Source organism: Sciurus carolinensis, chromosome 1 (assembly GCF_902686445.1).
Source record: "Sciurus carolinensis chromosome 1, mSciCar1.2, whole genome shotgun sequence".
Lineage (NCBI taxonomy): Eukaryota > Metazoa > Chordata > Mammalia > Rodentia > Sciuridae > Sciurus > Sciurus carolinensis.
In genome coordinates, this window is record NC_062213.1 from 123347566 (window position 1) to 123362423 (window position 14858).

Sequence of the window (14858 nt, forward strand, 5' to 3'; positions counted from 1 at the left end):
GGCCACATGAGGAAACTTTGTGTTTTAGTTTTGATCAGTGGTTCTTAACTACTCTGAAAATATGAAAATCTCAGAATGTAGATAAGAACATACAAAATTTTGCATCTTGTGATGGAAATGAGTACATAGTAAAGAATGAAAATTCTACAAATGTGAGGTTATGTCAGCAATTGATACAGAAAGCAAAGTGATAACAGATATGAAGCTTTAAAGAAAAATTGTAGAGGAAAAAGAGAAAGGTCATTAGAAACTCAAGAAAAAAACCAAAGTTGGAAAAGACAAGAAATACACTATGGCATGAACACACAACTATAAAATAAAAATGAAATAATTTGGGATATAAGGAAAAAGTAGTATAATTACAAAGAAAGGATGGATAGGACTGATGTTGAGAACAGAATTAAATCCTCATTACTAGAAGTGAGTAATACCTAATGCTTAAAATAATGAAAAATAGCTGCATATACATATTTTTTATAGAAATGTGGAAGCAACTATTAGTAGAAACAACATAAAAAATAAAGAATGTCTTTGAGGGAATAGAATTTCGGGGTGAAGAAATGCAGCAAGAGAATGAATTTTTTGTGTGGTGTTGGGGATTGACCCTATGTAATGTTTTATATAAATTCTCCTAGGTATATGCACATATGCTCCAAACTTGTACAAAAATGCACAGATAGATCAGATGCTAATGATGCTTATTTCTAGATAAAGGGGTTTAAAGTAATTTTGTTTTTCTTTATATCTATCTGTAATTTCTAATGTTTATAATAATCCTTTACTACTTTTATGATCAGAAAATATGCACATCAGAAAACATTCATGACATATTAGTTTTATAAACTAAAACTAACTGATTACTGAAATTAGAATAAGACAGAGGCATTTGAGTACTGATGCTTAATAAAGGTACAGATGATGCTTTCAAAAACAGTCTGAAATTTTGAAGATGTTATCAGTAAGAAAAAATAATGGCTGATATTAATATATTTGGGTTAAATATAATATCAACAACATTCTTAATACTTATATTCCAACTTACTCTGGATCTAAAGTTTTCATGCCAAGGGGACCAAGTAATTTTTTTTCTGCAATCTCCAATGCTTTCCATGCTTTTTCTGTAGTAAAGAGCTCAGGGGCCTAATGAATGTCAAAAACAAATATACAACTTTTTCAGATCACAGAAGAATTAGTTCCTACCCACATATACAAATCATCAACTTGGAAAAGAATGAATATTATTTAAAAATGAAGTGTGGGCAAAATTTGAGAGCAGATGCCCAACCAGATCTAACTCCCATGAGACTGACTTGGAAGCACTGTTCTTGGCCTTAGAAGTTAGGGAAGTGTATGAGTACACTTCAAGTACAAGTCAGGAAAGTACATGACTATGCTTCAAAAATGTACTAGTTGCAAGAGGAAGTCACCACAGTTATAATGAATACAGAGCTCACTTAAACTCATCTAATTGATTCTTTAGAATATTTACAATAGTTTCCTTTAAGGCATATCTAAACCCACTTTCTGCTTTTGGGATCATAATAAAATACAGGAGAGTGTAAAGTTACTTGTGATATGGGGAAGGAGAGAAGAATCTGCATTAATTTTGATGGTTGACCTAGAGTTAATGTTCATGATTAAATGAAATCAAATGCACACTGAACCAAAGCTGTCCCATGTACCTTTGTGTTTTTCATTCTACTGTAATTTATAATACCATGTTTAGTCATCTTTTTGACAAAGTGGAAACAGCTCCTTGGGCCTGGATAAACACAAACCTCTATTTTACTGCCCTCATAGTTTAGACTAAGCAGAATTTAAAAAGGACAGACTCTAGAATCCTTGGCTATATGGAACTAATAAGAGCAATACAACAAAGAAAACAGCATATGAATTTAAGCTATTCATGGTATTTCACTAGTTCAGAGCTTCCTAATAGCTTGCTGAGGCACTGGTTGTGCCACAGATGACTGGAAATGCAGACATCTTTAGTTTTCAGGACTAATGGGTGGGTTCTGGGGGCTCATTGAAACAGATGGATTTGGATTAAACAGTAAAGTACATTTAGCACAGTGTCTTGCACAAATATCATTTTCTAAGTGTAGTCAGGATGTGAAAAATACATTGGGAAGCATTTTGTTGGTTATCTTCCATTGTTTTCTATTTTTTGATATTAAGTGCTAAATGTGAAAGGTGGTAAGCATACCTTTTTAATTAGAAAAAACTATTTAAAACTAGCTAATGAGCAATATCCTTTTTAGCAGTTCAATGAAAACAGTAATAACAAATTAAGTAAATCCAAATACATTTCTGACGTAACAAACAATGCACTTACCACGACCATTGCTATGGTAAAATTAGGCCTGAGCTGATAGTCACACCAAGGACTTGAAGCTCCGTAACTATCTTTATATATGCCACGTTTGTGAACTAGATTTGGATGCTTCTCATTAGAATCAGAAGGATCTTCTGAAACATGAAACAGTTTTTCAAAGTTGTCTTGTATTTTTCTGTTCCATTCTTCATATGAGACCGTTACAACCTTCCCTGAAAAATGAAGAAAGACATGTCTGTTTCAGACATTTAAAGAAACGGAAACCTCTAATAAGAGCCAAAATGTCATATTTAGTATACTCACTGTTATCTACTACAAAGAAAATAAATTGGCCACTTTTTGGAAAATGTAGATAATATGAATTGAGATGTGATATAAATGTAAAAACTTTCACTGGATTTCAAAAACTTAGTACTTCCCAAAAGATTATAAAATAGCTCAGGAATAATTTTATATTAACTACAAAATGAACAATATTTGATGTACATTGTCTTATATAAAACACTGTAATTAAGTTCATCTGTTTCTTTTTACTTTTGTCAAATGTGAGTATTAGAAAATTTGAAATTATGTATGTGGCTCAAATAACATTTCAACTGGACAAAATTTTCTCAAAAAAGATATAAAGATTTCAAAATTGTTTGTGAAAATAGAACTTGTTCACGGTCACACTGAGATAAATGAAAAGCACAGTAAGGCAATAACTGTTGTTTTTCTTAGTTCAGTTTCAAGGTGCTATCAAAAATATGGTTAGTAACTGGATTTTCTACAATTTTCATACAATAAATTAATGATTTTTCTTTCTTCTTAAAATTTAGGGTTTTGTAATATTAGCTAACTGCATCAAATTATGAGTACATAGTTAAGAATATAGACAGTATTAGAAGTGTCTTTGTAAATAAAAGGAAGAACTTACCATGTCTTTTTATTCTAACTTCATGATAAGGAAAAATATTTTTTTTGGATAATTCCAGCAACCAACGAACAGCAGATTTACACAAGCCCACAATTTCCACAGCAGACCCATCTCTAAAATTAAAAATAAATTTTATTCTCTAAGTAGGATTCATTTAGGCACTATTTTAAGAAGGTATTCAATAAGTAATTGTGATGAATAGCATAACCATTGCATTATAAAAATAACTATCTACTAAGAATTCCTGACTTTATAAGGAATATGTATTACATCATATATATTTTTGCTGGGGATTGAAACCAAGGCCTCAAACAAGTTAGGCAAGTGCTCTACCAGGGAGCTACACCCCTCAGTGTAGTAGCAACTATTTGACAATTGCTTAATGGATAATTATGAGTAAAGATAAATTTTGAGGAAAACAGCTTCTCAGCTTAATACAGTGCAAGAAGCTATGTGCTGATAGCTTCTGAAATCAAAATGAAAAATTCTTAAATGACAAATTCTTGGATAAAAGTTTAAAAAATTAGGGAGAAAAAAGGTTCCCTTTTTATGAAGTAAAAAGACTTCATAAAAGACACAACAACTGATTTTTTTTCATGTTTACTAAAGATACACATAATGAAATGTTAACCACTGGGATACTGCATCATAAAACTTGATGTTGAAGTACTTGTAGAGACTGAAACCATGAGAATTTCCAAAAAAGAACAGATAGCTTTGTAACATAACATATATCAAAAAGAATGTATCTGCATAATGAAGGGAAGGAGAGCATGCATCTAAAAGAAGTAAAAGAATGGAAGATAGATTTTTATTGATTTAATATTAAGAATATACCCATAATAGAGTAAAAGATTCTATACATATGTGTTTTTAAAAACAAGAATGGCAAGTTACAGGGAATAATTACACAAGCACTATAAAATAAACACTACCTTGGAGTGGCTGGGATTCCTCTGTTTCTAGCTCTGTCACTTTCTCCCATTTTATCCATCCATGTGCCACAATTTAAGCGATTTCCTCCATAAATAAATCCTGTTTTTTCATCAACCCCTGCAGTTATATTAAAGCCTAAAAAACACAAAACATTTATAACACAAAACATTTATAAAACAAATGTTCTAGAATAGGTACATAATATATATACAGCAAATGAAGATTAATATGTCTAACATTTGATAATTTAAGAATATCTCAAATATTTTACATAGTATATATGTTACAGTACCCTGAGTATATACTACACAACATATATCACATGTTATTTGCACATACTCAAACAAACATGAAAGTTTAAAGCATAAAAATATACATGGAACTATTCAACCCTGATTATAGGATAGTCATTAATTCTAGAGAGGAAGGAAAGGAAAAGATAGATGAAGCTTTGGATATACCTGATATGGTTATTTCTTTTCAAAATAAAATAGAAAGATCTGAAGAAAATATAACCAAATGTGAATACCTGTTTGATTTCAGTACTAGGTTCAAGGTACAATTTATACTACTATCTGTAAGCTGAAATGTTCTGTATTTAAGAAAAATTAATTTGAAGATATAAAAAAATGTTATTTAAATATAAAATCTATTTCTATTGACATTGAAGAACAAAAAGTATCAGTGATGGTTAGCAGATAGCTTGGGTTAGTAGGGTTAGTATGTGGAGCTACTGCTACAAATATTAATGATTTTAAATTAATGTATAAAATGTAATTTTGAACATACAATATTTGCCAATTAGTTTAGTGAATTATCTGGACTAGAAAACATAAAAGGTATATTACTTTATGCTTAAAATGATGGTACTACATTAATATTAATATTATATTAATAAAAAGAGCAAGAAAAGTCCATAATCATATTTTAAAATCAAAAGACATATATTTCCATGTAATGTTTTCACATAGTAATATTTTCATAAATTGTTTATATTAAGCTATTTTTTATTTATTAGTTTTGACATTCGTGTACCATATTTTCATAGATATAATTTTGTAATTTTTTTCATTCTGGTCATTAAATATTTTCTGCTAATTGTAAGGGCATTTTCTTTCTTTTATATAATTGTAAATGATGGTATGATCAACATCATTATGTAACACGACTTTCTTTGTGTTTCTTTGTGTTTTAGATTATTTCATAGGCTAGATACCCAGGGGTGGACTAAATTCATGAAAATATATAAATATTTTATATCTCAGTAAATACACTTGTAAATTTTCTCTTTCTGTTTTTTGGTACCAGGGATTGTTAACCCGCCCTTTTTATATGATTTTTCTAAGACAGGGTCTCACCAAGTTGCTTAGGGCCTCACTAAGTTGTGGTATTTTTATAAGATGAAATGTGGACATATACCAAGAGGGAAAATGATGTGAAATACAGGAAGAATGCCATGTGAACATGAAGATTCCATCTCTAAATAAAGAGATCCGAAATACATTTTTCCCTCACAGCCCTTAGGAGAAGCCAACTTTGCTAAGAACACCTTGATTTTGAACTTCTAGCGTCTGCATTGTGAGGCAATACATTTTTGTCATTTAAGACATCCAGTGAGTGGTACTGGGTATTGCCATCAAAGCAAACTCGTACCCACTATTTTGTTGTTGCTATTAACAGACTTACAGTGCTTGCTACCCATAAAGATCATAAAAGATAAAGTGAAAGCTTTTCTTTGTGACATGTAGTGGGGTAGGATTTCTGAAACAAAATACAGTGATGTGTTGCTCCCTGTCGGGCAACAAGGTCCAATGCACCTCCTCAGGGCCTGCCTGAGGAGAATACAGGGAGAGCAGGCAAAGGAAACACACCAGAGCCAGGAGGAGGCACAGCAGGAATCTCAGCAGGAATCTCGTTTATTAAGGAAATCACACACCTTTTATGTAGGGTGGAGGCTAGGTGGGAACCAATCAGCTTAAAGGTTAGCAAGGCATGGGGGGTTCACGCATAGGACTATATGGCAAGCATGAGCTGATCACGTTTGCGCAACTGTTGTTAACCAATCCCTGACGGTAGTCTGATTTATCATCATTAACTACTGAAATCGCCTTTGAGGCCTTGATCTAGCTCACTCGCCAGGGAGTAAGGAGTCAGCCTGAGTTAGTTAACGTGTCATTAGTCCCAACAGTGATGAACACTATAGATAAAGTCAGGATGGGTGTCAAGCTGGGAAAAAGCATGGGTAATATCTAAAACTGACAATGGACAAATATCTAGAAGATACAAAGAACTTCACAAATCAACATGGGAAATGGATGTCAACAGAAAGAAGAATAAAGGCAAATCAATGATTTATAGAAAATAAAACTTCCCTAAAAGGACAAATAAATATCATAAGTATTCAAATTTATCAGTAACATAACTGAAATTAGGATTACATACTGCTTTATACACATATTAGTGGATAATGTGTTGACAAGTGTTGGCAGGCCTATGGGCTCATCAAAAGTCACTTTGATGGTTTGTGGGAATATAGATTGGAATTCCTCCTAGTAATTATGGAAATAATTTGTTACTATTTAGTAAAAGGACATAAGAATATTGTATATATAACTCAGATATGCAATCTCTGCCAGGGAAATTATCACATATCTCTATAAAGATACCTCTAGGCACATCAAAATCTTGTCTGTGGTAGCCAAGATTTTGAGGCAATCTAGGTATCTATCCATGAATATACAAAATGTATAGATGCACATTATGTGGAATTCTATGAGGCAGGTTAGAAGACTGACTATAAACAACAGAATGACCATATTTCAGAAACAATGCTAAGTAGTAAAGAAAAAATAGATTTAGCACACTATAAGTTTGTGTGTGTGTGTGTGTGTGTGTGTGTGTGTGTGTGTGTGTGTGAACACAGGACCTCATGCACACCAAAAACACAGGTAACAAAAAATAAAACAGATAAGTTGGGTTTCAACAAGATTAGAAACTTTTGTGTATCAAAGGACAATTTCAAGTTGAAAGACAACTTACATAGGGGAGAAACTATACTGTTAAATAAATTTTATTTAAAAATTTTTAGACTGTATATGGTAAGAGTATGATATGCAGAATATACAAAGAACCCTAAAACCTAACACCAAACCCCCAAACAACCCACATTAAAACGGGGCAAAGGACTCGACTATATCTTTCTCCAAAGAAGATATACATATGAATAAGAAGCACACGAAACAATGCTCAACATCACTATTCCTCGGGGAGATGCAAATCATCCACTAGGATGGCCATTATTAAAAAAAAAAAAGTGTTGCAGAGGATGCAGAGAAATTAGAGTATTTGTGCACTGTTGGTGGGAATGTAAATAGTATAGTCATTGTAAAAAAACATTAGGCTCCTCGAAAATTAGAAATAGAATTACTGTGTGATCTACCAACTCCACTTTGGGGTACATGTCCAAATAAATAAAAGCAAGATTTTGAAGAGATATGTGTATACCCATGTTCATTACAGCATTATTCATAAAAACCAAGTAGTACATAATCCAAAGGCCTACTAAAAGAAGACTGGATAAAGAAAATGGGGAGTACACACACACACATACACACACACACACACATATGCACACACATGAATGCACACAAATGCACAATGAAATATGCAGCCTTGAAAAAGAAATTCTGTCATCTGCTATACTAAGGATAAACTAACCTTGACTTCCTAAGTGAAATAGGTCATAAAAGGACAAATACTATATGATTTCATTTATATGAAATATCTAAAATAGTCAAAAATCACAGAAACAGTCAGATACATGCCCCTGTCTGGAAGTCGAGGAGACCAGGTACAGTGCTGCCAATGGCCCACTGAAGGCAGAGGTCAAAACAAAATTTGAAGTATTTAAAGTGAATACAAAACTATTTCTGCAATGCAGATGATTAAGTGTGTAGTTGTGGGCAATGGTGCTGTTGGTAAAACATGCCTCCTGATATCCTACACACTGAACAAATTTCCGTCTGAATATGTACCAACTGTTTTTCGCAATTATGCAGTTACAGATATAATTGGTGGGGAGATATATACTCTGTGACTTTTTGATACTGCAGGGCAAGAGAATCATGACAAATTACAACTGCTGAGTTATCCACAAACTGATGTATTTCTAGTCTGTTTTTTTAGTGGTCTCTCCACAACTGAAAATGTAAAAGAAAAGTGGGTGCCTGAGATATTTCACCACTGTCCAAACACTCCTTTGTTGCTTGTGAAATCAAATTCATCTCAGAGATGACCTTCTAATTTTGAGAAACTTGCCAAAAACAAACAGAAGCCTGTCTTTCCAGAGACTGCTGAAAAGCTGGCCATTGATCTGCAGACTGTCTAGTATGTGGAATGTTCTGCACTCAAACAGAAAGGCCTAAAGAAAGTGTTTGATGAAACAATATAGGCTGCCATGGAGTCTTCAGAACTGAAGAAGAGCCACAGGTGTGTGCCACTGTGACCATCTTTCCAGAGCCCTTTCTGGTGTCAGCATCATACTAAAAGTAAAATTTAAATCAAACTAAAGATTAAAAATTAAAATTTGTTTCTGCATTAATGACAAATGCCTTGCACCTACACACATGCACTTATGTGAGACAAGGCCCATATACCTGCCCCAGAACTAGTTAATTTTGAGTAATTGTATATTGTCAGAAAAGTGATCAGTACTAGTTTTTGTTTTGTTGTTTCCAAAAAAAAACAAAAACAAACAAGCCAGGCACGTGGCACACACACACCTGTAGTCCCAGCAACTTGGGAGGCTGAGGCAGGAGGACTGCAAGTTCAAAGCCAGCTTGAGCAAAAGCAAGGTGCTAAGCAACTCAGTGAGACTCTGTCTCTAAATAAAATACAAAATAGAGCTGGGGATGTGGCTCAGTGGTCAAGTGCCCCTGAGTTCAATACCCACTCCACCAAAAAAGCAAAACATGCTTGTGATGACTTTGTAACAGACCAATTTGTTGAAGTCATTCCCTGGTTCCAACCAGGAGAGTAATCTGGGACATCTTGATTTTTTTTTCTTCTTATTTTGTTGGGGCAAGGGGAATGAATGTCTGTGGAGTTTGATTTTCAGTCTTTTTTTAAAATTCATTAACTGGTGGACAGTTTTAGGCAATGCCACATTACACTTCCTTGATCTAGTTTAGAAAAGGGTGCTCTTAGGAAGGAGTATGGAAAATGACTTATTAAATAATATACTCCTCTTTTTAAATTTTTTAAATTTTGATTCCTTGTACACAAATGGGGTACAACTTTCATTTCTCTGGTTGTACATGAAATAGAGTTACACCATTCATACATGTAATAGGGTAATGATGTTTGTCTCATTCTATTATCTTTCCTTCTCCCATCCCATCCCAACCTCTCATTTTCCTCTACACAATCCAACCTTTTTCCATTCTTGCCTCCCCCGACTCTACCCTGTTAAGTATTATCATCCACTTATCAGAAAAATCCTTCAGCCTTTGGTTTCTTGAGATTGGTTTATTTCACTTAGCATGATATTCTCCAACTCCATTCATTTACCTGCAAATGCCATAATTTATCCTTCTTTATGGCCGAATAATATTCCTTTGGGTATATACATACCACAGTTTATTTATCCATTCATCTATTGAAGGGCATCTAGGTTCGTTCCACAATCTAGCTATTGTAAATTGAGGCACTATAAACACTGATGTGGCTGAGTCACTGTAGTATGTTGATTGTAAGACCTTTGAGTATAGGCCAAGGAGTGGGATAGCTGGGTCAAATGGTGGTTCCATTCCAAATTCCACCAAAAATCTTCTACAACTCATAAATGAATTCAGCAAAGAAGCAGGATGTAAAATCAACACTCATAAATCAAATGCACTTCTATTCATAAGTGATGAATCCTCTGAAAGAAAATTAGGAAAACTACCACATCCATAGTAGCCTCAAAAAAAAAAAAAAAAAAAACTTGGGAATCAAGCTAACAAAAGAGGTGAAAGAACTCTACAATGAAAACTACAGAACACTAATGAAAGAAATTGAAGAAAACATTAGATGATGGAAATCTCCCATGTTCTTGGATAGGCAGAATTAATATTGTCAAAATGGCCATAATGCCAAAAGCCGCTATACAAATTCAGTGCAATTCCAATTAAAATCCCAATGATGTTCCAGGAGGTATCAAAATATCAGACCTTAACCTATATAACAGAGCAATAGTAACAAAAATGGCATGGTATTGGCACCAAAATAGACAGGTAGACCAATGGTACAGAATACAGGACCCAGAGACAAACCCACATAAATATGGTTATCTCATAGTAGAAAAGGTGCCAAAAACATACAATGGAGAAAAGATAGCCTCTTCAACAAATGGTGCTGGGAAAACTGGAAATCCATATGCAGCAAAATGAAATTAAACCCCTATCTCTGAACCTACACAAAACTCAACTCAAAATGGATCAAGGAACTAGGATTTAGAACAGAGACCCTGCACCTAACAGAAGAAAAAGTAGGTCCAAATCTTCATCATATTGCTTAGGACCAGACTTTCTTAACATGACTCCGAAAGCACAAGAAATTAAAGTAGGAATCAATAAATGGAATACATTCAAACTAAAAAGATTTTTCTCAGCAAAGGAAACAATCAACAATGTAAAGAGAGAGCCTACAGAGTGGGAGAAAATCTTTGCCACGCACACTTCATCTAGAGCATTAAGCTCCACAATCTATGAAGAACTCAAAAAACTTTAAACCAAGCATACAAATAACACAATCGTTAAATGGCTAAGGAAATGAGCAGACACTTCACAGAAGATCTACAAGCAATCAACAGATATATGAAAAGATGTTCAACATCTCTAGTAATAAGAGAAATGCAAATCAAAACTACCCTAAGATTTCATCTCACCCCAGTTAGAATGGCTATTATGAAGAATACAAGCAACAATAGGTGTTGGTGAGGATGTGGGGAAAAAGGTATACTCATACATTGCTGGTGGGGTTGTAAATTGATACAGCCACTCTGGAAAGCAGTGTGGAGATTCCTTAGAAAACCTGGAATATGCTCCTTTTTGAAAGTTGCTTTTTCTCTCCACCCTGGAGTAGATTCAGTATTTGATGAAATTCATGAAAGTGCGTGGCAACTGTCTTGCCTATTCTCTTTCCTAGAGTGTACTCTCTACATGACTATGACTTTCAAGGAAGGTTGTTTGCTATTTGCTGATTTTTCTGGGGGAGAGGGAAGTTAATTTCTAACATCCACTGATAAACAAACAAAAGCACTGCATTTTTAAATATACCACATGGATTGAATTTGTAATTAAAAAACAATTTTTTTCCTGTCAATCACTGTCTTATATACTCAGCATAGATTTGCAACTCAAAACTATGGTATTCCTAGAACCCAGCTGAAGCCTGGGCACATAGAGGTTTGGTGCTAGAAAATAGATGTCTGCAGAATGACTGACATCCTTTCAGGTTTGAGGATATAGGTCCACTTCATTAAGAAGCCAGGGATGTGGGTAGAACACTTAGCAATGAGGGGAAAAGCCAGGGAAAGCCCTTTGTTTCTGTTTTGCCTATGAAGACCCTATCCCATCTCTAATGAAAATCAGGGAAAGAGTCTTGAGAGAATCTCCTTAAATTTTTAGAGGGTTTTTTTTCAGCTTATTTTGGTTGTAGTTTCCAGTTTTTAAAAATGTTGGATAGAAAATTTAATTTTAGAATTTTTTTATCACAAAAAAGACCAAAAAAAAAGAGGAATGTAATTCTGACACATATACAACATAATTGAATCTTAAAAAATTATGCTAAATGAAATAAGCCAGAAACAAAGGGTGAATTTTATTTTTTCAATTATCTGTGGTACACAGGTGCTATGATTTAGATGTGCTAGAAGTTTGGTCCCTCATATGGTGGTTTTAAGGGGTGTGGCCTGCTGAAAGGTGGTTGCATCACTGTAGACATTGCCACTGGAAAAGATCAATGATGGACTTTCAGAGTGGGTTAGTTTCCAAAGAATAAGTTGTTATATATGAGTAATCCTGACCCCTGAATCTCTGGTTTTCTTTCTAGTCATGGGATCTCCTCCCACATAATCTCTCCCACTATGAGGTCACCTGACATGGTGTGATGTAAACAAGAGGATCCTCACCAGAGGCTAAACCAACAGGGATGCCTGATCTTAGACTTTCAGCCTCCAAGCCTTTGAGCTAAACAAATCTTTTTCTTAATAAAGTAGCCTGCCTCAGGTATTTTGTTATAGCAACAGACATTTGGCAATACATTCAAATAGTTAAATTCACAGAGACAGACAGTAGAATTGTAATTTTCAGGAGCTGGGGAAAGGGCTAATGCGTAGCTATTATTTACTGGGTGGTTTCTGTTTGGGATGGTGAAAAAGTTCTGGAGATGGATAGTGATGATAGTTATACAACAATGGGAATGTAGTTAAAGCCACTGAATTGTACACTTTAAAATGGCTAAACTAGGAAATTTTATAATAAAAAATTTAAAACAAATTAAAAAACCCTTAATATTAAAAAAAAAAATACCAGCAATTCAATGGCAAACGACACAATTATGGAAGATGAATTGCAAATAAGTGCATGAAAAGATGTTTAACATTAGGGAAATGCAAATTAAAACCATAATGTGTAGCAGTCTACACAACCATTACAACTTCTTAAAAAAATTCTGATAACAACAAATGGTGATCCAATGTGAAGAAACTGGTCCTTTCCAGTTTGCTGGAGAGGAATGTAAAATGGCACAACCATTCTGGAACATAGTTTGGCAGTTTTTTGTAAAATAAAACATGTACTCATTATATGACTGATTCATATCCTTGGGGCATGCCCTGAGAAATAAAAACTATGTGTCATGCAAAAATCTACATGTGAAATATTCATATTATTTGCATTAGTCAAAAAATGGAACTACATAACTGTCCTTCACTGGATGAGTGGTTAAATAAATTCTGACATCCATAAGAGGGAATACTATTCAGAAACAAAAAGAAATAAACAACCAAGACATGCAACAGCTTGGATGAATCTCAAGGGCATTATGTTTAGTGAATGAAACCACTTAAAAGGTTACATAAAGTATGAATCAATTTACAGAACATTCTCAACATAATAACCACATATAGTGAGAACTGATTAGCAGTTGTTAGAGATCTGGGTGGCAGCAGAGTGGGTAGGTGTGACTATAAAGGCGTACACAAAGATCTTTGTGGCAATGAACTAGTTCTGAATCTTGATTGTGGTAGTGGTTACATGAAGTTATACATGGAGTCAAATTTCACAGAGCTGCATGCACACATACATGCAACTGTGAGCATGTGTGCACAAACACATACACACACATACAAATGAGATAATGTAAAAACTAGTGAAAATCAAATAAGGTATAGGCTAGTTGACATTATCACACTAATGTCAATTTCCTGATTTTGATACCATACTTCAGTTATATGAGACATACACATTGGGAGAAGCTGAGGGAAACTGGGTGAAGGGTTCATGGTCCTCTATGTATCACTTTTTGAAACCTCTATGAATCTCTAATTCTGTCTAAAGTTAAAAAATCAACATGCATGACATTTGCTGTTAAATCGATGGAACTGGAGAATAACATGCTAAGTGAAATAAGACAGATCTAGAAAGTCAAGGTTGTATTGTTTTCTCTCATGTAGAAGCAGACCAAAACAAGGAAAAAAGAAAGGGGGCAGATCCCATGAAAACAGAAAGGAGATCAATGGAGTAGAGGAGAATGGAGGCAGCACAGGAAAAGGGAGGAATGGTAGAATGAAATTGACCAAATTATGCTATGTATATAGATGAACATACCATGGTGAATTTCATCTTTATGTATCTATAAAACACCAATTTAAAATGTATAAATAAATTTAAGAAACAGTAGAGCAGAGGAAAGGGAACATGGTGGGGTCACAGGGAATAGGGGAGGAAAAGAGGAAGCACTAGGGACTGAAGTGGAGCAAATTATATTCCATGCTTGTGTGAATATCTCAAAACGAACCCCAATACTATGTATAACTATAATGCACTAATAAAACATTAAAAATGACATACAAATAAAATACCACATGTTTTATAAAAAAAATAAATATACAACAAATGCATTAGAATGATTCTGTAAGAGGAACAGGGGAAAATGAAACAATTAGCCTTGCACTGGTTGGTAGTGATAGTGTGCCATAAGCAATGTGATGAATTCTTCAGAAATTAAAAAGTTTGTCAATTTTAACTTGATATACATATCCCCTTTTTATAAAAAATATTTTATAGGAGCCTAAGCCAACGAAAGAGACCACAAAGGAAATCCTAGTATACCACTTAGCAGCTGTGTGACTGGGCAGGCTACTCTTCAGTATTCTCATTTAGTAAAAATGGAAAAAAAATAAATTGTTCCAAATGTTCTTGGGAGTATTAAACGGGAATAACATAGGTAAAGTAGTTAGCACAATGCCTACCACATGACTCAATTCATGGCAATTGATATTAAAGGTCATTATAAATTGTAACCATCAATATTGCCTTGAATATTGGCTGACAAATGATATAAAATTATATATTGCCTCTAGAAATTAAAACCTTGGTGAGATTAGAAACCATGTTATCTTTCTCACTG

General features: G+C 34.0%; 1 protein-coding gene and 1 pseudogene across 3 annotated transcripts in view; one reads left to right on the forward strand and one right to left on the reverse strand.

Annotated features, from left to right (window-relative positions):
- Agl (amylo-alpha-1, 6-glucosidase, 4-alpha-glucanotransferase) overlaps window positions 1–14858 on the reverse strand; it is a 79452-nt gene that overhangs the window by 9381 nt on the left and 55213 nt on the right. For all 3 annotated transcript variants that reach the window (XM_047549519.1, XM_047549527.1, XM_047549509.1), the window contains exons 28-31: window positions 4187–4322; window positions 3252–3364; window positions 2336–2547; window positions 1043–1140 (exon numbers count right to left, since the gene is read on the reverse strand). In XM_047549519.1, the coding sequence (XP_047405475.1) occupies window positions 1043–1140; window positions 2336–2547; window positions 3252–3364; window positions 4187–4322 (559 nt within the window). The remainder of the gene's footprint in view (window positions 1–1042; window positions 1141–2335; window positions 2548–3251; window positions 3365–4186; window positions 4323–14858) is intronic.
- Window positions 8122–8691, forward strand: LOC124982610 (cell division control protein 42 homolog; annotated as a pseudogene).